We start from the raw sequence: 23,895 nt of genomic DNA on the forward strand, positions 1-23,895 counted from the left end.
TTAAAATCACTGTGTAGTATATATTACCAAGTTTTACACAATAAATATTTTATTTTACTATCTGCCTTTGAATTTCCTCATGTTCCATCTCATATTCAATTTCAACCCTAGGCCTATTACTTTTCTTATTCGATCCTGGTTTAGGTTTATCTTTTTTATTCTTAGGGGTCTTTTTAGTCACACTTGGAGTTAAATCTTCTATATCAGAGCCATCTGATGATTCAAAGCTACTATCCAAGTCTATTTCTTCGGGAATGCCACTAACACTTTCAGTATCACTGTCTTCATCATCTGATTCGGCTACAACAAATTCAGCAGTGTCTAAATTTTCATTTTCCAGTTCTTGTTCTATCTCTTCCTCGGATTCCAATTCTCTTTCTTGTTCGGCATCCTCAAACGTTTGTGGAGAAATATTGTATAAATCTTGATATACACCTTTTTTTAATCTATCCAATAGAGTTTTTTCTACTCCTTTTTCAATTCTAGCAGCAATAAGAGCTTTTTCTTCTCTGCGTTTTTCTCTTCTTTCTACTTTACTTTGAATTGGAACCAACAACTTTTGTCTTCTAAGTTTTAATTTTCTCATTCTTATTAAATATTGCGTTATTTTTACAAACCTCTGTTTACATTTTGATTTTATGAACCCAGGCCAATAAAGTAGATTTTCATTGATTTGATGAATAGCTTTCTCAAAGTTTCTAGAAAGTTTCACTTTCTCCCAAGTCTTTTTAGGAAACGCTGATCTTTCCGCTGTTTTCATAAATAAATATATTATCCCATTTTCTTCCCTTACTGTGGCGTATTGACTGTTCGCTAATGGACATGACGATCTGTTACATAGACCTGTAAGATTATATTCATTTCGGCAAAACTTTTGAGTCTTTGTTTGCGTTTTGTACGAACAATGTGTTTTGTTAATGATACTCCATACAACGTCGTCGTGTTGCATATTAAAACTTTGTGTTGTTACTTAAACTTAAAGCGAAAACATACAACACATGTGCAACTTAAAACTTTTAACCTAACAAAATTTTCCGATATAGGTTAGAATAAATGCTGAGCGACTTCTTCTCTATTGGCCTTTTGTCTAATGATATACAGTCAAGATCTGTTTAACTTTTTACAACCTTGTGTGAAGAGTGTACCGTGAGGTACGTCTGAAGACCTACGCAGAACTACAACCCTAATTATACCAAAAAGTAAACTTCATTTTTTTAAAGAATAAACTGCAATGAATTATCACATTTTGACTTCACAAGTCTTTATTGAAATAATATTTGGATTGTATTTACTTCTTGTTTTATGAACATAAGTTCAATTATAAACGATTTGTAGTATATAGCGTCAGGTTCAAATCCAAAAGTTACCGTTATCGCAATACTAAACACATTGTTTGCATTACCACTACACCAACATTCACAATTACATTGTCTGACTACATTACCACTACACCCACATTTACACTGTCTGACTACACCAACATCGTTCAAAATTACACTGTCTGACTACACTACTCCTCAAAAATACACTGTCTGACCTACACTACCACTCACAATTACACTGTCTGACTGCATTTACACTACAGTTGTCGTCTTCAGAGTCCAAAGGTAAACTATTTACTTTCAGTCTCTGAAAAGGATAATTTGGTTATCGAAACGCACGTCAGACAGAGAGTGAGTGTTGGTAATAGTGTTTAATTTGAATACAACCAACGGTTCCAGAAATTCTAACTTACTGTTACCCATATTTCAAACATTTTCCATTAAAATAGACTGTATACTATTCCTGTTCAAACGAAACTGATTTATACCCACCGAGTGCTTTAATTAATGATAAGGGGCCCGAGGAAGTTTTTTTATAAATTGAAAATGTGTTCAGCTTGTTAGTAGATCTAAGCGACTCCCCCTGGGGGACAAGACGACAAGAGGGCCTGTAGAATTCAGATGTCCAGAACTAAAATGAGTTTAAACAAGCACTGGACTTTTCATTTCACTTCCTTTATATATTTGATCAGCACATATAAGACAATGTATGAATGCGATGAAGAGATATAACACTTCAATTTAACCTTTTCATTGTGACGCCCTTCTATAGTCGAGCCAGTAGAGCTTTCCCTGTGTGCTATGCCCCACTATAATAGGTCTAGACGAATGTTCCGTGATGACGCCCACCCCCAAAGCCTGGTGCAAGATTTTCCCCATTTAACTGCTGCAACCATCTAAAATATGCCCATAAACGCGTTCTAATGGATTTATTAACGAAAAAAAAAACCTTCAGTTTTAAAAATCTTCACTAAAAATCGCAATTTGTAATAATAAAAATTTTCTTTTATGAAATTTTGAATGAATAATTTGATTCATAATATTTTTTAATCAAATTAACGAGGTGAGTTTAGGTGGGTGAGGCCTGAAGCTGTGAATAGGTGTCTGAAAATTTTTAATAACTATTCCGAATGCCACTTATAATGGAAACCCCAATATACAAGCCCTCCAATTGAAAAAAAACCTTTTATTATCAAAATAAAAACATGTCATGAACTTAAAACAAATCAAAATAATTATGTAATAACAACACAACGCAACACTTCATTATTCTGTTGCAGAATCTACGATATCTTTTAATATATCATTAACAACAGTCTGTGAATTCGACGATAGTTTTTCTTTTCCAGGAGAATCTACTTTAGCGGATTTAGTTGAAAAACTATTTTTTTGAATTAATTTACCTGGTGATGATTTTGAGGAATTAATTTTACTCGTAACCGGATTCGTCTTTAATTGAGATTCCGGACTTATTTTTGAATACGATTTAGTTGAAGAAACTTTAGTTGTAGGTGATGTTTTCTTTAGATCTGTTCGTAAACTGGATTTCGGTAGACTTATTTCTTTTGGTAATAATTCTTTTTCACTCTTTTTACTCAAATCTTTCGGCAATAGTAAATTCGTTCTCTGCAGAGTAGACTTCACCGGCGTTTTATTGTCAGTTTTTATTTTTGATTGGTTCGTAGGTGATGTTTTATCTACTTTTAATTTTGATTGAATTGTAGGTGATGTCTTGGTACTGGTTTTATTAGGAGTGCTTTTTGTGCTAGCGACTTTTATATTTCTACTTGATGAAGTTATAGTCTCTTTTTTAATTTCAGTTTTTGAATGTTTACTGGTTTTACCAGTTACATTAGATTTAGCACTATGTTCTTTTAAACTTGTATCATTTTCTGATCTTTTTTCATTGACAGTAGTTTCAATTTGCGTAGAATTGGACTTATGTTCGGTTTTATATAATTCTTTGGTAGAAATATCAATTTCTTCAACTTCCAACCGCATTAATTTAGCTTTATCTTCATTTATTATAGACACATGTTCTCCACTATCTTCTATAATTTTCATGTTTTCTTCGTTATTAGATTCCATTTCAATAATTTCTTCGGTTTCTGATTCAAATTGTTTTATTGAGAACTCTTCAGAATTTGGTTCTTCGTGATCATATTCTTTTAAGAGCTGTTCTGTTGAATGTTCCTCATCTTCAATCACAAATATTTCTTCATTTTTTTTTGCTTCTTCTGAATTGGCGTTCAAATCATCAAAACAAATCATTTGTCTTTTGATATTATTGGTTTTTTCTTCATGTACTTCTATTTCGTCAATATCTGTACAAGTTTCTTCTGTTCCACTTTCTTGGACATTATCAAATTCTTCAAATGAAACTGTTTCTTCACAAGTAATTTGTTCAGTATCTTTCCATTCAATTTCTTTAGTATTAATTCCTGGTTCAAATACATGGTTTTTGGTATGATACTGGTTTGTTTGTTCTTCAACACCCATTGCTTTTTCTGGTATATAATCAAGATCTTCGTATTCACTAGATTTTGTAACAAAACTCAATTCTTCTTCAGAATTGATATTTTGATGGTCTTGAATTTTCTGATCTGCTTCTTCTACTGGTACCAGATTCGAAATATTAATTTCTGTATCACAAATATAAATGTCTTCTTGGGCGTCTTCAATATTTTCATTTTTGTTAATTACATTTGTTAGTTCTTCATTGAGTAGAGGATTAAAAGCAGGATTTATGAAGCCTCCTAGTAACGGACGGATATCTCTTCCTTGAAGATACAATCTAATGGTCTTTTCATTAACGAATTCGATTTGGAACAGGGTGGAACCTAGAAATGAAAACTCATTTTTTATTCAGAAGTTGTTATAGGAATAAGTTGAGGAAATCTTATATGTGTCAAATGAAAAATGTTAATTGTTGTATATTCACAGGGTTCCAGTTACAAAAGAAGGACATGTCAAATAATTATAAGGAATAATAACACTTCGTTGAAGATGGTATGAAAATGTTGGAAGACAACACAATGTGTAGAGTTTCTTCGTGAAGCTTTATCTATATAAATTCATTTTGAATTGAATTGAAGTAGAAAGAAATTTTCCCAAATAAATAAATCTGGCAAATATACTTTTATATAGCCAGCTACATCTTCAGGTCTTACATGGATGGATTTTTAAATAGACGAATAGAATTTGTTATAAAAACTATTATCAATTACTTCAAATGACATAATTTTTATTGTATTTACTAATATTTCTTTTTTTAGGAATTAAATTAGTGTGTTATTTGCTACGAACCAACACCTTGAGATAACTCAAAGAAGAAATTGTCATAATTCGATTATTGAATATTATATCGATACATGCGGATGACGATAGTTAAAATATGTTAATAAATGGGTGGAATTCATAAAAATATACTTACAGAAAAGTTACTAAATGCTGATACATATGCTGTAGCTTATTTTTTTACGAAAAAGTGCTATTGACAATAAACGCATCAAATTAATTAAAAAGCTGCTAATTTGAAGTATTCAACATTTGAATTTAATGCATAAATCATTATAATAATGAAGATTCTTGAAGAATTTCTTTACACCACAAATTTATACAACAGCAATAATCTTTTTACTTGGAACACGTCTCCTGATAAATTTTGGGCAAATGAAACATTTATTGGCCAATTATTTGAACACTTTTTATTGTCTTCAGTATATTTGGGATCTGGTAAAAGTTTGTTTGTATAAGGTTAAAAATACACCAATTATATCGAAAGAAATGGCCAAGAAATAAATCGACAGACAGAGATTCAAGAAGATAAAGAGAAAGATCCTTAGATTGGAAAAGACAGCGCAAGACTCTCATTAGACACCTAAAAATCTAAAAGGAAAAGAAAACTTCTCTACTGAACACACTGTTTACATTATCACCAACCAAGTTATAGCTTTCAGAGACTGTTTACCAGTTTCTGAAGACGATAACTTCAGTCAGAGATAACCAAGTTATTGTTTTCAGAGACTGAAGGTTTTATTTCCAGTCTCTGAGGACGATAACTTGGTTGGTGGTAATGTAAACAGTGTGTTCAGTATGAACATCACCAACGGTTCCAGAAATTCCAACATATTACGTCTTTTCTATGTCATTGTGTGTTGGTTTGATACCTAATATGGCTATTGTTCTCTTTACAATATTGGTTGCACTCACTGTTGACGTTGAGAAGTCGGGCTTACATATTGCAAACAAATATTTCAGGAAACCAGCGATAGTTCTTTTTTATTTTAGAACATCCCAATTTCAGATAAGGTAAATCGTCCTGCTTAATTTAGTATGATCTTGAATGCCGTGTCTATAGTGCCTTGCATTTATAGAAAGTATGTGGATGGATATTTCTTCTTCGAACTTATGGAATCTGCAATCATCCCATTTCACCAATTTGGGTTTTTGGGTTTTTTGAATCGATAGTGTGCAATTAAATTTCTTAGCACAAATTTGTTCTGGTTAATGTATTTTTCCGATCTCTTTTAGTAGTAATACCTTTGCTTGTCTTAGACCTACAATGATGTCTCAGTAGCCAAATAATTGTTCCATTTTTTCGATTTCTTCCAGTATTAAATCAGTGGTGATTACATTGGTTCTTAAAAGGGTGCTTGGTCTCCTTTAAATAAAGCATTTAGAATCTTCTTTTTCTCACAAGGAAGCGAACTGGATATCTACTAGAACAATCAAGGGATTCCATCAGAGATGGTGACATTACGATATCATTCAAAAATATCTTTTAACTTATAATAATTTACCTTCCAACTAGTGATTGTACTATTTAAAAGAGGTTGAAGAGGGCAAAGAAGAATTGGCTGGTGAAGTATCGACTAGAACAACATAAATTAAACTAGAAAACCTAAGAATTAGAGTTTCAAAGTGCCTTGGACAAAATGTGAGAATTAGTGCTGCAATTACTGAAAGAAGACAACAGTTATAAACCGACTATGTGTTTAGTTTTAAATAGTATATTATAAAACAGTTAAACTACTCAAAAATTACAAAAAAAACGTTTTTTTTTTAAATTTAAATTATCTTTGGTTTTCAAATGGTTAAACACATAATCGTTGAATGGAAATAGACATTACATGAAATAAATTGAACTTCTGTTAGGTCTGCACAATTTATTTAAATCATATAAACAATACAAAATAAATTATTTCTGACATTAAAAATGGAATCGAATTTTTTTATAACTATAACAATGTAGATACCTAACAAAAGATACCAAAATTACAAATAAAGCTACAAAATAATCAAGTACAACAAAGATTGTTTCAGATTGTATAAAACCTATAAATTACTTTTTGGTAATATCAAATTTACAACCAATAAAGTAGGAAATGGGATTTGCAATTAAAATGTAAGAAGCCCTAATGAATATTATCAAAATTCTTACACAATCGCGTTTCATTTAATGAATTGGAGAAGAGCTTTTGGTATTTTATAAGTACGAAACGGTCACTGAGACTAACTAAAAGTCCCCTTGGAAATTTGAATATTAGACAATCTGGTAATGGCGCCTCATTAATTGAATTTCAGAAACAACCAGGGCCTTGAATATCGTTCTTTTAACAAATTTTCGACTCTAATTGATTAGAGCAAATTGAAGAAAATTTGAGCAATACATAACCATAATATGGATACCTACCATTAGGACAGAGAAATAATAAATTATTATATGCACGATAGTTGAGTATTTAAGGCAACTAAAATATAAATTAGTTGTGTGTAAATTGTGTTAAATTTGAGTTTAGAATTGATAAAATTCAAAACAGTCACTGAGAATAATTCAAAAGTCACCATGAAAAATTTAAATTTGACAATCTGGTGATGGCACATCATTTATTGAATTTCAGAAACCAATTTGAGCAATACATAAAGATAAAAGCAAAGGAATGTTGTTGACTGTACATGAATTTTTTTTAGCTAAGCATATTAAAACTATACCGAGTATATTTGTAGCACAATTTGAAACAACCCTCTAACTAAAAAAAATATATATATATATGCATAAGTTTAACCCTCAGTACCTTGCTCGTTCAATTCCTCCAATTTTTCTTTAGCCGTTTCGTCTAATTTTTGTCCTTCCATAGGTTCCAAAGCGACATCATCGATCGTTTCTCCGTTTTCTTTTTCTAAACTCATATTTTTCAAAGTTTCGATTTTTGTAATATAACCATCTTCAGTGTTCGGTAATAACATTGTAGTAACATCTTTATCGTCCAAATAAAGTTGTACTACGGACGTTTCTCCCGAGGATATTTTTTTAACGGTAAAAATCGTTTGCCCTTCGGCGGATATTTCGGCAAATTTAGCTGCAGCTTCCGGTGTCCACGTTGGAATGCCTTCATTTTTTTGTAAACTACATTTTATGGCTAGCGGTGCCGTCATAATTAAATCTTCTGGAAGTTGTTTTAGATCCGTGCTGGTACATGAGTTGCCGTAATCTATAAATAGCGATTCTACTCCTGCAATGGTATTAGATAAAATTCTGGCTCTGTACCACATTTGATCTTCTGGGAATAGAGCCGCGCACAAAGTACCGGGAGTCAAGTCGGTTAATTCGGGGAAATTTTCAGCTGTACTCAATCGTTCGGCGATCCATTCTAATTCATCTATACAACTCTCGAGTTGTATCCAAAATTCGGAGGGAGAATTCAAATGGCTAACGAAACCAGTCTAAAAAATCAAATAGTATCAATAATTTTATTTATACTTATAGGAAAAAAATTACCTGTTTTGTTTCGACGGGTGAAGTAACGAATTTAGCCAGATTTTCCGAAACCAAAGCGTCCTTAATATTTATTCCATCACTATACAATTCGACAAAAGTACATTTCTCGTCTTGATTACAAAATTCGGCCGTTAGAGCTCCTTCGGTTAACGTTTCGAAAACGCCAAGAGCGAGCGGATTCCAATCTTCTTCTACAGGCTCAATTTTCAAGGAACATCTAGTAGCATATATCGCTAGTGACAGCAGCTAAATAAAAAACAAATTGTTTAGTATGAACCATTAATATAACAAAAATTCTTACCTTTGGAGGTAAAGTTTTGATTTGTGTTGTTTTATTATCGATTACATCTGTATTACCAAAATCTACGAATCGTACAGTTGTTATATCTTCATCGGCATCTAATACTTCAGCTCGGTACCACATTTGGTCCAAAGTATAAGGAGCAGCACATAGAACTCCAGGTGTTGGGTTAACTAAAACTTCCATATCTTGCAATGTTTCTTGTAATTCGGCTTGAAGGTTATCTAAATCTTCCAAGTTTTCAGAATATTGAAGGTAGAAGTCGCAAGGAGAGTCTATATGACTTACAACAACCTGAAATAATCAAATATATTATTTACATATCACATCTCTTACAATGTAATTACAATACAATAGGACTGGAGTTGTCAAGAAAATCCTAACTAATGACAGGATCTTATAGGAGTTTTTTTTAGGCAGAAACTTAGTGAATAGTTTAATGTATAAATAAATTGCGTAAGTAACTCTGATATTTTCAAAAGCAAACAAAAAGTTAATTTTATTTACCGATGTTCCAATTTTTTCTATTTCTTTTGTTTTTGGAATCTCACTTTCAACAGTCTCTTCATCTTCAACTTCACCTCCATCGACAACTTTGACTTTTTCAATTTCATCGGAGGTTTCAATTTCTAAATTTTCATTAACAATTTCATCTGGTTTTTCAGTGCTACTTGTAGCAAAGTCGTTATCAGTACTATCAGTTGTCAATATCTGTGAATTTATGGAATTTATAATTTGCACTGTACCTTCCCAACCTGTTTCACCATAATATATAGATGCGGTTACATCTTTGTCTATGAACGTTTTGGCATCAGAGAGAACCTTAACCTACAAATTAACCATTAGAATTAAAAATACTACACAACTTTGATAATCACCTGTAAACTCAAAATTGAAATATCTAAAAATTGGGCTTCCAATTCCCTCAATTCCGAAAAATTGACACTTTCATAGTTTCCATAGTCGATATAATAAACAGTAGCTTTTTCATCATCAAAACTAGTCACTTTTCCTCTATACCAATTACCATCTTCGCTATGTACCGCGTAAACCATTCCTTCCTCGGGTATTATGGTACTTTCATGGGGTTTTCCATCATACACAGCGAATAATTGATCTAATAGTATCGCTACTTGTTCGGCTACTTCTACAGGTTGAATGAAAATTGAATTTTCGTTCGCGTAAGTTACATTCCCGCTTATGGTGGAACATAAAACTAATAGGGGACAAGGAATGTCGACAGTATCGTAAGAACCTTCATCGGGGTTAAGTATAATATGTTTGTTGCCTTGTGTATCATAAAGCGTAATTTCTAATCTAAAAAATATTAAATATCAGAAATATCTTGTTATGCTACCAATTCTGCAATTTGATAATGAGAAACTACATCAATTAAAATATTTTTTAATTAATTTGAGATCTATATAATTGTATTATATATATAAGTATTTAAATATGAACTGAGTCAAATTATATATAAAAAACTACCGGTTATATTTTTCTGAAACTTTTTATTTTCCGAGGAAATTTTTTAGGGTAATAATTTTTATGTTATCTGTGAAGGGAATTTCAACTCCTTTTTAAATGGAACATCCTGTTTTTTATTGCATTTTCAGAATATACCATGTAATTCAATATAACTTTATTCAACGCATATGTGTCTAGAAGTTCCCAGTTTTTTGAATATTTCAACCAAAAAATTCATTTTTTGGAAACAAGACGATGCTAGTTTAGAAGTTGTCATAATTTGCTTGAATATTGATGTAAGCCTCCTACATTTTCACAAAAAATTATATAGGGTGAATAGAAACTCTTCAAAATTGTGTATTCCAAAAATAATAAAAAAAAAAAACAAATTTGTGACCCACCTCTGGTATTATCAAAAGTAATAGATAACTGAAAGGTAGCATAAAATTTTCAGGCAATAGTTTCTAATATATATGTTGTCTCATCTCTCTGTATAAAATATTTAATGAAAATATCCTAATTACAATTAAAATAAATCTTTCTAAGCCTATTAAACCCAAACTAAAAAAAAAAAAACTAAAATAGAAATAGCTCGTGATTGTGATGCAAGTCAAAACTCTTCTCCTTCTTCTCTAGAACTCTTTACCTTCTTTCATATTGGGATTTTAGTTTTCATTTTCCTTTTACCCCTTTTTCCCCCTTTCCGATCTATTGCTACTTTATTTATCTGCTGTATTGTTTTCCATTGTCTTCCCATTTCTTGTACTACTTGTTTTAGCTTGGGTCTTCCTATCCTTCTTTTTGTATATCTATTTGCTTCTGTCACTTTTCTTATTAGAATTTGTGTTCTTCTCATTAGGTGTCCGTACCAGTTTGAACATCTTTCAACTATTTTGTTTCCTGTTTGATCTTTCCTATAATTACCTCATTTCTTATCCTATCCATCCTCGTTTTTCATGATATTTTCATTAGTTGTTTCACCTCTGCTGCAACTATTCTACTTGGTATATTCTACTTTGTTTTGTTCATTACCCAGGTTTTACTTCCATATGTAGGTAATTTTATCGAGTTGTATACTTTTATTTTTGTCTTCGCCTAATTCTTCTTATCCAGAAATTTATCCTATTTAGCGCATGGTATATTTGATTGCTTTTTCTTACTCTGTTAGCTATCTCTGTATATATTTGAAAATAGCTCCCAGGTATTCAAAAAAAAGTCACTCTATCTATTCTTTGTCATTATTAAATCTTCCCCATATTCTCTTCTTTGATTCACTACTACCTTTTTTATTTCCTTGATGTTTACATTCACTCTCAGGTATTGAACTTCATTCACCATCTTACCCTTTGTTTTTTGGATATTTGGCACCCCCTGCTTCATTTTAGTTATAATCAAAATCAGAGTCTGCATCTGACCCCCCTAAAACTTTTGACATAGTTTATTATGAATTCTCTCTATAAGCAGATGGTCGGTCTGGCAACTTCCACGTTATTTTGTATATTTTCTTATGGTCAAAACTTGTGCTTTTAATATTGTTTTCTTTAATCAGACTGATGATCATCTTTCCACTTTTATTGCTATCCTGTTTACTTTTACCTCCTATCCTGTTTACTTTTACCTCCTATCCTGTTATTGGAACTTTCTTTTCTGCCTACTTTTGAATTTTTATAGCCTATCATCATTTTTATACCAAACTTTGTTGAACTCTTTCTACTACCATATTTATTTCTTCTTAGGATTAATTTTTGGCTGACTAGTCCTCGACAATTATGCTGTTCATAGACTCGTACATTCACCCTCATCTGGATAAATACCTTACAAAATCTAAAATTAAGATAAAAACCAAACAAAAAATATCATAACAAGACTAGATAAGTTATTTTGCTTTCCCCTTTAATTTAACCTTTGCCTATAAGATCTGGGAGTCCCACTTTGAAATATCATCCTCCTCCATGCACCAACAGCATTCCGGATCATCCATAATGCCCATGGTGTGGAGATGTCGTCTTAGATGATCATGTCTGGTTGAAATTAATCAGGACACTAGTTGGATTTCGCGTCTATTTAATTGGAGCAGTTGATTGGTAAGAGAGGCAGAAGGTCCATCGCTGCCGAACCCGCCTTGCAAGCAAACCTTTGAGAGACGCGATAACACTTTTGTCAACACCAAGAAATAAGAAATAGTGCTGGGCTCATTGGTGATGGTAGTGCCTTGAATTAGTTATAAAAATCAACATACAATAGGAGGGAAAAGAAATGTACGAGATTCGAATACAGAAAAAATTTTAACTTGATCTTTGTCTCAATAAGCAGTTGTACTGATGTCAAATTACAATTTTTATACAAATAAAGTCAATACTGTTTACCTATAATCCTGTAAAACATTATCCACATAAATAATCACAGTTTGTTCCAAAAGACCCTTGAGAGTCTCTTCGAAAGTTTCAGTTGCCGTTTCCAAATTATGCATGGTACAGTTTACGGCTAAGCCACATTCTAAAGCCAAAATGATGTCGCTCAAATTGTTCACACTCTTAACTATAGCTCTAAATTGTTGTCCGAGTAGTAATGGTATTTCTATTTCGGGTACTGCCAAAGCCGTCGAAATCGCTAATCCATCTCTCACCAATAACTGAGCAACATCTTCAGAGTTGTGCGTTAAATTTACAAATGTTCTGAAAATAGAAGTACAAAATTTATTTATCAAATTATTGTATTTTAACTTACTTTTCTTCGTCCTTATTAACGAATTTGCACTTGAAATTTTCCTTATCAAAATAACTGCAGTAACAATCTGGATCATCCCATTGGTCTCTGACAGGTGCTATATTATTTAAACAACAAGTTACGGCTTGGGCAGGGAGGTTCATAAATTTCTTGTCGATTGGCCAGACTTTGGAGATTGTAGATACATTTCCATAATCAACGAATTGTACTTTATATTGATTGTCGATTACGTCTAAAACTTTAGCTCTATATAAAACGTTATCTTCGGGGAAAAGACCTATAACCGGAGAACCTTGCACAACTCTTTCGGGTTTTCTATCTTTGTAGAAATCGTGGATGTCTTGCATCATAGCTTTGAATTGTTCCTGTAAAATGACACACTGATCAATAAAATTCAAATGAATTTATATTTACATACAAGGAGATTCAGAATAATGTATAATAATTTCTGGTAGCTGAGAGTATGTCCAAAAATAATTGTACTGATGTAAATTAAAATTAATGAGATTATTAATGATACTGTAATATAATTTTGCTGAATCCATAATATAGACTGATATAAATAGATAAATATACAGTTGTGATAAAAAATCAGCATGTGCAAGTGATTGTAATATTTTAATTAAACAAAGATTTCTGGTGTTTTCTTCCTTTCGGTGTCCCTCCACTTATGCACCACACTGTTGTATGTATATATTTATATTATACTAAATAAGGGAGACCTTTTATTTAGAATTTCAAACCATACTTTGTCAAATATCTACAAAACTGCAAGTCTATTATTTTAATCTGGACTTATTACTTGAATTGTAAAGATCTTTACTATGACTTTTTATTAATTTCAAATTGTCAAGTCACTTCATTCTTCAAATGTAACAATTTTTCTATAGTACACTTGTTAAATTCTCAAGACTATACAAGGATCAAGTAAGAAAACCAAAATGGCCTTTCAACCACTCTGCACCTATATCTAGAAGATATTTTGTACTACACGTCAAAGTTCCGCTTACAAAATACGAGACTCCTCCCAAAGAAGGCTTTTTTCCTGGGGTTTATGTGTCCTACTTCACAAGGTACTAGTAATACTCCTTCAAGATACTTGAGCCTTTCAGTAAAATGGGCAGACATTCGCTGTGTTGTTTCCAGAATCTGCAGTTGTCATTTTCTGCCATACATATCATCTAAAGGTGATACTTAACAGGACAGTGACCTATTAATAGAAGACCGACCACCAATTTGATATCTATTAGTATCAGTAGAAATTCCTCAGACTGATATGGTTATGAATTTTTTGGATTGTCTTATGTTTGGAATGTTTCTCCAGTGAGGCTATTTGCTTTCTCATTGCCTTGTATTCCCTGGTGGCCATATTAGGTTTACTTTGTTTCTGTTTGCTTGTGTTTTTAGAGTTTTGGATGTGCACCTTCAAGGGCGCTTGGCTATCTTATGCTGTGCATTTGGTTTATTGGTCATATTTCCCCGTTTCAATTTCTCTCCTAAGGGCGTCGCCAAATAACTCTTTTTTAACTATAAATTAACAGATTCAACAGTGCTTCTAAGCTTTGCGTAAGGCAAGTTGGCATTGCCTCTGCAAAACCTTGACAGATCAGCCTTTGAACTTGTTCAGTTTTTCTTAGTTGTTTTTTGTTCAGTTTCAAACAAGTGTATGTGATCATGGGTTTTATGACCATCCAGTACACCATCTTAGGTTCAAGTCCTCATGTTGTGTAACCAAGTTTGCAACAAGTTAATATAGTCCCAGTGACTTTGGAAATTATCTTGTCCAGATGATTAATCCAAGTAAGTGTTTCATCCAAGATGAGTCCTGGATATTTTACTTCATTGAAAAGTATTAGTTGAGTTCCAGAGCATCAGATAGGTGCCTTCTCTAGCCTTATAAATGGGACTTGTTTTACTGGAATTGATCTTCATCATCCCACTTATTAATTGTGTCTAGAGCAATTTGCATCCTGGTAGAGATTATGCCTTCATGTTTGTCCCTTACTATCCCTCCCAGATCATCCTCGTAGCTTAGAACTGAATTTTGACCACTACCAATGATCGCAGTAGAAGAGGACTTTGCTTTAAGAACAGCCCTTCACTGTAGTAATATCATTTAAATATTGTGTAGTTAGTATTATAATATGGTTGATAAGATCATATTTGCTATCTGAAGATCGCTGAATCAAGTACCAGGAGAAAACATTTTTTTATCAGTATATTATTTACAAAGTGAAATAGAATTATATATTCGTTTTATTCCAACATTTTGGACACTATAAACTATTTTGATTCATTAATTAGTTTAATAGTGATTTCTTTATTGAGAAACCCACTTCTCTAACTTCCTCTATTATTCTAACAGTTGTATTAAATAATGTGTATGTTTAATCTTTTGTATTGTCTCTTGAACTGGTGATATAGCATCAGGTTTGTAAGCAAACTAGAGCCTAGGTTAGGTTATTCTTTATTCACTTGTATCTTAGCTATTAGCTATCCCATTATTCAGTTCTTGAATATTCTGGAGTGTCAATTTAGTTAAAAGTTAAAAGTAGTAATATTAAACAAAATTATTTTGAATATATACCTGATCGTCTAGTACTTGACAATAAAATAATCCCGGATTATGGAACCAACTAATAACAACTTTCGATTCAATACCGACAACATCATAATTCACAAAATTTGCCGCAACAGGTGCTGCATCTATACTCGAAACGAATGTACTAACATTCCAGGAATTTTCCGACGATATGACCGGTTCCCAACTGTCTCCTCCTCCAGAATGATCCTTAAACGCGTTCTTCGGTTTGTCGTTATTTTTTCCATCCAATCCGCTTTGATCGGAACGGGAGCTCGTTCTAGGAGCTCTATGGAAACTTTTACCTGAACTAGTCGAACTTGCATCGGAACCATCCCTAAATAATACAAATTATTAAATCCATTATATAAAATTTTAGATGGATTTAAATTCTTGTTCAAATGAAATAATTACTTTTTAAAATCTCTCTGTTTATATCCACTGCCTCTAGACTTTCCGCCAAATTTCTCGCCCCCTCTGCCGCCTTTGTCGTTCCTGAATCCGCCCTTTTCTCCTCTATATCTACCTCTTTCACTATCGGATCCTCCCCTATCGCCTCTGTCTCTATTATTGGTATATCCTCCTCGACCTCCCCTATTATTAAATCTGTGAATATGACAACGAAGGGTTAATTAAAAATATACAAAAGAAAAGCAGAGAAATTTTACCCTCCTCGATTACTTTTGTAATCGTTATTTCTTCTATTTTTATTATCGTCATTACTATCACCCCAATCACTATATGCTTGAGTGTTCGTACTCCAACCGCTTTCTCCAGCTATTGGTGTCGAAGAATTCCAATTGGAGCTGCTATTGGATTTATTTTCATTGTTGTTCCAATTATTTTGATTTTTGTATTTTTCTAATCGACTATTAGGACTAAAAAATATAAATACAGAAATTATCAGAAAAAAATAAGAATAGTTAAATAAGGTTATCATCGGTTGGGTAATTCATCTTTCATAACTTGCCTTTTGTTTATATAAATAAGCAGTTATTGAATATCCTGGAAGTGTTTCAATAGTAGAATTGGTTATAAAAGCGTAGTGAAGTGAAATAATAATTTTGTAAGACTTATTGAGGGTGTAAAATTTATATACAGTTAAAAAGTAATTATGTCTTTACTGACCTGAATCCTTTGTTATTCTGTCGCCAAGAGTTGGTTTCGTTATTTTCGTTCGTATTTCTGTCGAAGTTTCTAAAAGTAAATTAATATATTTAACAACAAAATATATTCAATAATGAGCTATTATAAAAAGTAGCGGGTCACCCTACACGATCAATATTAGAATATATTTCTTACTGAAACTTTTGTATTTCAATAAGTTTTTGTCAAACTATCTTGGAATTGATTGATCTAAGAATGGGAATCGTAAGACAACAAACAGTTAAGATAGATTAGGAGCAAGTTATCAATGTGTGGAGGTGCCAGGTCATCATCTGGTAATGCAGTAGGAAACTAACTTAAACAAGAACAGTAAGACTTTTAGATTTGGGTTCTTGGAAATCAAGGAAAACGATATGGTCAATCTACTTGACATAAAAAGAGTGCAAAAGTCTTTTACCGATCTGGAAACTTTCTGCATTTAGAAGAAAAAATATCGAAGATAATGAATCTTCTGGGACTACAAAAAGTTTATTTGGATAATACTGAAATGAATAATGAAAAGTGTAACATTGTATGAGGAGGAGATGGAGGTAAATTTTCGTTTGAAAGTCCATCATGGTTGCACTGAAATAATAGTAATAGTAGAGATCCGATTGCTTATATTATATTAATTTGTCGACTGTTTAAGTTTTATCATATAAATAAGATGGATTGTATTCAAATAATTTGGAATAAATCCTCTCAATTGACACCCTGATAAAAAACAAAATATATTTTTTTAACTCCCATTTATTTAGTAATAATGTGAGATGGTGTAGTATTTCATTTTATCAAGATATAAATTTACATGTAGATATATTACCTTCTATTAAAAAATCCTTTATAGCTGCTAGAAAAATAAAGTAGATAGTTTTAAATACTAAACACGCTTTACCCTAAAACAGTTTTTTATCGACTGACAACATTGCAATCCATTTTACTGTAATAGAAAACAAACATTCCAGCAGCAGTGTTGATTAGAAAGTCATCAAAACCATACATTTTTAATATATACTCAAATTATTCCTTGTGTAGGGCTACAAAAAAATTTAAAAAGGCCACAACAGACATTTTCACCTATGAAGGACCAGGCAGGTAGGTAAGCCCAAAAAAGCCAAAGAATTTGCAAAATATCTATATCTTAAGTCTTTCAACCACATGCAAATGATAGACTCCATGCACACTCTGAGATAAAACATTTCCTAAAGACATCAGTAAAAAAAATTTGATGCGCTGAAATCAAATGAGTGATCCTACGAAAAGACAAACGCAAAAAAATTGTCAAGGTTCGAACTTATAACGGGAAGTGTTTTAAAAGAAGTGTCATTAAGGGATATAAATTCATTCAACTTCATTGTCTTCAATTTTTCCCAGGTTTTGGAACCATTATTATTTGGGCAACCTTCCATTAGAGAAGAACAAGACATAGCCCTTCTTCTCCGATGGAAGGTTGCCCAAATAATAATGGTTCCAAATCCTGGGAAACATCCAGCAGCGTTTTAGATATTAGCCAAGACTTTGATAAGGTTTGGTACAGAGGGTTGTTATACAAAATAAAAAATAAGATATTTCTTTGTCAAATGTCAAAAAAAGATACACCCATTTAAATCAAGGAAGGAAGTATACTTAGACATATCATAGAGTTAATATTGAAGATGGAGAGATGAAAGATGAATTATACTATTGTAAGACAGACAAAGAGAATTGGTTTACCACTTCTCTACTTCTTTTTAGTCGCTTTTGATCTTCTGATTGGTATTTTATGTTTATAGTTGGTTTTAAAAAACATTCAATTAGAATAAAGTATAGAGAAATTTATATATATATATATATATATATATATATATATATATATATATATATATATATATATACCTACCGATTGTCCCTGTTATCTTGTCGCCAAGATGCATCGGTTCTTTCATTAGGTTTGTCCCGTCCGGGTTTATCTTTGACATCCACTTCCCTCTGTTTCGAATAGGATTTTCTATGTTCAAGTTTATGACCGGCTTGTACAACTAATACAGGACTCATCTACAATAAAATCGTGTTGATATTATAAATATATTAATGAAATTTGAAAAAATATCTTCAATCATAATGCCACATTTGTATCCCTTTCAAAAAGGACACATCTAATATCTGTAGAGAGTGTAGTGCAGCATATATTACTGTGCAAATTAATACAACTCAGTCTTTATTTAAAATAAATTCGTTAAACTACTAATTAAACAAACGTGATAAAGAAGAAGAGGGTAACCCAATATAAATATTGAAATGACAATATTTCTTCAAAAAATGACTGTGACGATTTTAGTGAAGCAGTTTCAACAAAAAAATTTATAAAATAGCATGTTATGTTGATTAAATGTTTTTTTGGAAGAAAAAACATTTTTTAAGCAAAGAAACGTCCCAATAAGTCTCACATATTCCATTTTATCTATAATAACAATCAACTAACATTAAACATGTTAACTATAGTCACAGGCATTTGAATTCACAAAGCATGGAAAAACTCAAAAAACTGTTTTGGATAATCCCAAATTAAAATTGACTCACCTGAGAATTTGCAGCGGCTAATTTATCGAGCAATAAGGAAGCCACATTGTAATTAGATTCGTCAAATAAGTCAACCAAAGCCTTCTGGTCACACATTTCAACAACTTTCATGGTAAAAACTTGTTCCAATATCAATTCTTCCAATAGTCCATCTCTAATTTCATCCGGTTCCATATTTTGATAACCGTTAAGACAACATTCTATGGCTTGCGGTCTAAGTACTGTCAAAACTTCACTATCAATATCTTTTAACTGAGATATTGGTATCAGTTCTTCGTTTCCATAATCAATGTATCTTACTTTTACATTGTTTTCTTTGACATCAACTACTTGAGATCTGTACCATAAACCATCATTTACGAATAGTGCACAACATGGTACATCTGGTTTAATCGAAGAAGAATCCATAAATGTGTCATCTTGACATAGTTTTTGTAGATTGTCCATCAGAGATCTGAGTTCATTTTCTTTATTTGCTAACTGAACATAAAATCTGAAAAAATTCAACATTACTTAATATTTTTCCATATACTTATTTTGCTTGCAGAACAATTTCAAGAGATTTATGATATTCAAAGAACATTGTGACCTTGCTAACATATTAAAAAAGAAGAATCATTTGATCAGCTTTACCTTAGTTGTTAACAAAAAACGATAATTGCATCTTAAATAATGACATTTTCTTAAAAAAATTAATATTTGGGTTTTTTAAGATTAATATCATGAAATGTCTTACCTGTTACAGCTGTATACAAAGGTGACTTTAACTGGTTGGCTGAATCCTCTGGTTAATGTTAAAGGATCGGGATAAGAGTGTTTGGCTGCATTCATTACAACTTCTAGTGCACTAGTGTTCGTATTTGGATCTCTTAGTTCGCATTTCGGTAAAGCTGTTTTGGTAGGTGATGGTAAAACTTTCATGTGCAGCAATCTATTGTCCACAAACTTTTTAAAAGCTATCTGCATATCTATTGTAACAGTGGGTTTTTCTACACCGGCCAAACAAAAACGAATAGCCATTACTTTTGGGAGAACGTATTTGAAAGGTATTTGAAATAACGAATCTGCTGGTAATACTTCATAATTTCCAAAGTCGACAAAGAACACCTAAAATCAATAATAATAATAATAATAATAATAATGAATCTGATGTGTGTACACATATATGTTATTCTTCCAGCTATGCAAAAGAATTTTATATAGTCTTAAATACAAACATTTATCTACAGGGGCCCCCCATTATATATCAAAAGGCCCATATCACAACTTGGAACTGCTAATTCCAAAGCCCTGTATGGGTAATTAGATAACTCACAAAATACCTTGATACGCTCAATTTGTAATAAAATAGTACGGGAAACACTTGAATATATAGTTTAGGTATGTTCAATGTATATGAGTATAAGAAACTATTTTGTTAAACCTCAAAGCCATTCAGATGGTAACCAGTCCTACTGCAGTTTTAGAGGCTAATGAAACTGCCTCCCTTTCACTTTATAGTGAAGAAAGAGGCATCCAGAGACGCCCACGTGCTACTCCAGAAAGTAAAATTAAAGCCAGGAAATCTGACAGGTCGCCTCAGAATTATAGAGCTGATGAAGCTAGAAAGCAGTGTCAAATGCACAACATGATAAATAAAATTTGAATTCCATATCTAGGATCATAGCCCAACTTGTCTCATGAGATGCCACATCAAAAGTGAATTGAATGGATGGGTAAAGAATCAGATGGAGTCTCACTGGAGAAACACTCCAGGTTTAAGACAATTCAAAACATTAATAACCATATCAGTTAAAAAGTCTGATGACCAGAATCGACATCAAATATCAACATCACCTAAGATAAAAGACATAGCAGAGGACAACTGCAAACCATGGTAACAGCAGAACCTACTAAAAGACTTAAGTACCTCAAAGGAGTAGTACTAGCACCTAGGGAATTAGGACATAAAAACTGCAGAAAAAATAATGAGATGTGGAGTCTTGTACAAAATACTTCTAAGGTAACGGTGCTGCCAAAGGTGTAAAGCAAAAATGACTCTTCAAACAATCTTCCATCAACAGACAGAACACAATTGAAGAAACTGTTCACATTTATAAATGAGGTAATGAAAATAAGATTGTTCATAATCAATAAATAATTAAGTAAAAATGACTTGTTAATTTGTTAATGTATGTATAATTAATTTTAAACTCTCTTATAGAGAACCACAATAAGTTATTATTATTATTATTAAATAAAAGAAATAAAAAACTTTACATTAGTTGTAGTTAAAATTATTTTGTTGTTTTAAAATATATACTCACCCTGAATTGAGTATCAACTTCTGTGGTAACTACAGCTCTACAAATATTGTTATCTTCTTGACACCTAGCTAAACATATAGTACCAGGTAAAGGTGTCTCCTCTAAAGCCCTTAATTCGATAGAATTAATTTCATTCATAAGCTTAACCAAAACATCTTCGGTATTTTTGAGCTGTACTGAGAAGCGGCATGGTCCGTCGTTAACGTAAGACACATAAACTGGATATTGAAGACCTGGTTTTAGAGTACAAGCTTTGTAAGTATTAATTGTCGAAGATGACATGTTCGATTCTTGGGGTTGAGGTGAAGATTGTTTTTGCATGCTCATACTTAATAAGACGGCTTGTTGAGCTTGTAGAGGAATTGGTTGCATCAAACTCTTTTGTATAAAATGATGACATATGTCAATACCTATAATAAAATGGGAAAAATATGGTAATATATTTCAATATCAACTTTATACCTTCAACCGATATCCTCACGAGGTAATGATGAGTGGCTTGTGCTAGTAGAGTGCACTGGACATCTCTGTATTTGATTTCTTTAGCTATTCTATCAAAAGTCGCATCATTCCATTTTCCACCACCTACACAGTGAGCTTCTGCAATTATGAAACTTACTGCTAGAGGTGGAATAGTAGATACTGAACTTAAAAAAGATTGAAATGATCTTACTTCTTCGCACGCTATTGTTTCCTTATTACCGAAGTCAATAAAGTTAACCTCTAAAAACCCTTCTTGGACAAATGCGTTTAAAACTTTTGCCCTATAATATTTATTATCGTGATATTTTACACAAACTGTTAAACCGGGAACTAAATGCTCTGTTGATATTTTTCCCACGCCAGCATCAAATTGTGGAGTAACTCCAGAAAGAAATTGTTCAACAAATATCGCTTTACTTTTATCAGTTTGTCCCCAGAATTTTAAAAAGGGACCTTCTTTTTCGACAAACGTCACGTATACATTAAATCTTTGATTGGATGCCATATCGCAAATAAATTAAACTTAAATTTTGCTTATTGTATCTTAAAAACACCGGTACTTAGAAATACCGAAATGCATTTTTTCTAACACAGTAACAAGGACTCTCGTATTACACTTCGGTTACATATGTAACTTCGGCTCATTTCTTTAATGTCATTATTAGAGTGACTACTACTCCGACAAAAGTAACAAGCACTGAATGAATGAAAATTATATTCACGTAAATTAATTATATTTCCACAAAATTTTTAGAAAATATATACAAATATTCTCAGTAATGGTTGAAACATTTTAAGTATGAAACTAGAGTTTAACTACAATCCATTTCTCATAGACATTTACGACAATGTATTTAATTATAAAGGTATTATATATCATGACATATATTTTGACCGATTCAAACAAGTGTACATTTATTATACCAATAAATACTTTTGAAAATATAATATGAAATGACTAACAATTACGATTAAAACAGATCTTAGAGTCACATCTTATGAGTTGTAGACAGTTCCTACATCAATGACCAACTATGAAATGAAATTTGAGGAGGCAAATTCAAATTGATGGTTATGTATAATAAATAAATGATGTGGACCAGCGATGATTCACGATTAAATAGGAAACAATAACGGTATTTTCTCTTTGTAATTAATAAAATAATTATTTTGTTAATATAAATTAAAAATTCACAATGCGAATATGTTTAATATTATTTAGATATGAATATTCATTACCTTCAGATATAATAACTACTTTAAACAATCACCCGAGGACTCAATGAAGTAATAGACGTGTTAAAATTGAGGTTGTCTTGAAAGTTGCCTGTTTCACTAATACTTAACGTGAGCAAACGAGGCTTCCAGCACTTGGAGTTCGTGGACTACTTATTGGTTTATAAAAATAAGCAATTGATGTTTAGTATTAACACGCATGATTGACCAAACAGATTGTTTTTAGGTAAAAGAACATTTAAAATGAATCTTGGTTAATTTTGTCCCGATAAAATCACAACGGAAGAAATATTGAAAGATAATGAAGTTTATGGTCGAATTATTTGCGTTTAGACAAACTGGGGCATTGTTAAACTCTTAATATAGAAGTGAACTTAGTTGTCACCTACGAATTATTATAGTTTTGATATTCCTTGTATCGTCCAAATGACAAAAACTATAAATAGAAAACGATGTTAGATGTCAAAATGTTACAAATAAACTGGTTACAAATTAGAATACAAGTACATTTATTTTTTCAATATATAATGTGTATCTAAAGCTCGGTTTATGTAGCCAAAATTAAATTACTAGTTGAATGACACGGAAATAGTACTTGTAATTCATGCAGAAAATTAACAGTAAATTAAAATTAAGCTAAAGTGGGCCACTCACTTCAACGAAATCGTACGATTTGACCATTGTCAGACAGGTCTGACTACTGTATTACAACATGACTAAGGGAACACCTTTTCAAGAGCCATTCTGCACCAAAATCTGCGATTTACTTTAGTTTTTTTTTCATTACGCATTAAAAAATTACATTTTGGTACTGCGTCGCAGTGTCATGTCTTCTCTCGCCAAATCTAAGATTATATACTGGACGCCAAATTTTCAATCAAATTGTACAACGTCGAACGACGCCGCAGTATCACTTTTTTTGAGGTTATGAGCACAGAATACCTCAGGTCAGTCTGTATTGGTGGTATTATTTTGTTTACAACATC

General features: G+C 32.0%; 2 protein-coding genes across 2 annotated transcripts; both read right to left on the minus strand.

Moving 5' to 3' along the window:
• On the minus strand, window positions 1-1,048 carry LOC130891497 (protein MAK16 homolog). Its single transcript, XM_057796292.1, has one exon. The coding sequence runs from the start codon at window positions 947-949 to the stop codon at window positions 50-52; it is 900 nt and encodes a 299-aa protein (XP_057652275.1). The 5' UTR covers window positions 950-1,048; the 3' UTR covers window positions 1-49.
• A 1,445-nt stretch (window positions 1,049-2,493) lies between these two features.
• On the minus strand, window positions 2,494-22,333 carry LOC130891875 (maternal protein tudor-like). Its single transcript, XM_057796936.1, has 17 exons — window positions 21,653-22,333; window positions 21,191-21,600; window positions 19,621-19,991; window positions 18,885-19,377; window positions 18,205-18,359; window positions 16,308-16,376; window positions 15,848-16,057; window positions 15,594-15,785; window positions 15,186-15,516; window positions 12,599-12,963; window positions 12,238-12,546; window positions 9,283-9,721; window positions 8,912-9,232; window positions 8,405-8,698; window positions 8,104-8,349; window positions 7,400-8,048; window positions 2,494-4,162 (listed from the first exon to the last, which is right to left on the minus strand). Exons 1-17 carry the CDS (start codon window positions 22,176-22,178, stop codon window positions 2,589-2,591), a joined length of 6,954 nt encoding a protein of 2,317 aa, XP_057652919.1. The 5' UTR covers window positions 22,179-22,333; the 3' UTR covers window positions 2,494-2,588.
• Between the last annotated feature and the right edge of the window lie 1,562 nt (window positions 22,334-23,895).

The sequence above is a fragment of the Diorhabda carinulata genome, chromosome 3, assembly GCF_026250575.1.
Source record: "Diorhabda carinulata isolate Delta chromosome 3, icDioCari1.1, whole genome shotgun sequence".
NCBI lineage: Eukaryota > Metazoa > Arthropoda > Insecta > Coleoptera > Chrysomelidae > Diorhabda > Diorhabda carinulata.

Bases quoted from the DNA above. Each gene is read 5' to 3' on its own strand.
- LOC130891875 (XM_057796936.1), bottom strand. From the start codon at position 22,178: ATGGCATCCAATCAAAGATTTAATGTATACGTGACGTTTGTCGAAAAA. The intron at 19,378-19,620 runs GTAAGACATTTC...GAATTTTTTCAG, and splicing joins TTTGTATACAGCTGTAACAG to ATTTTATGTTCAGTTAGCAA. The intron at 15,786-15,847 runs GTAAAATTTCTC...TCATATTCACAG, and splicing joins TACAAAAGTAATCGAGGAGG to ATTTAATAATAGGGGAGGTC.
- LOC130891497 (XM_057796292.1), bottom strand. From the start codon at position 949: ATGCAACACGACGACGTTGTATGGAGTATCATTAACAAAACACATTGT.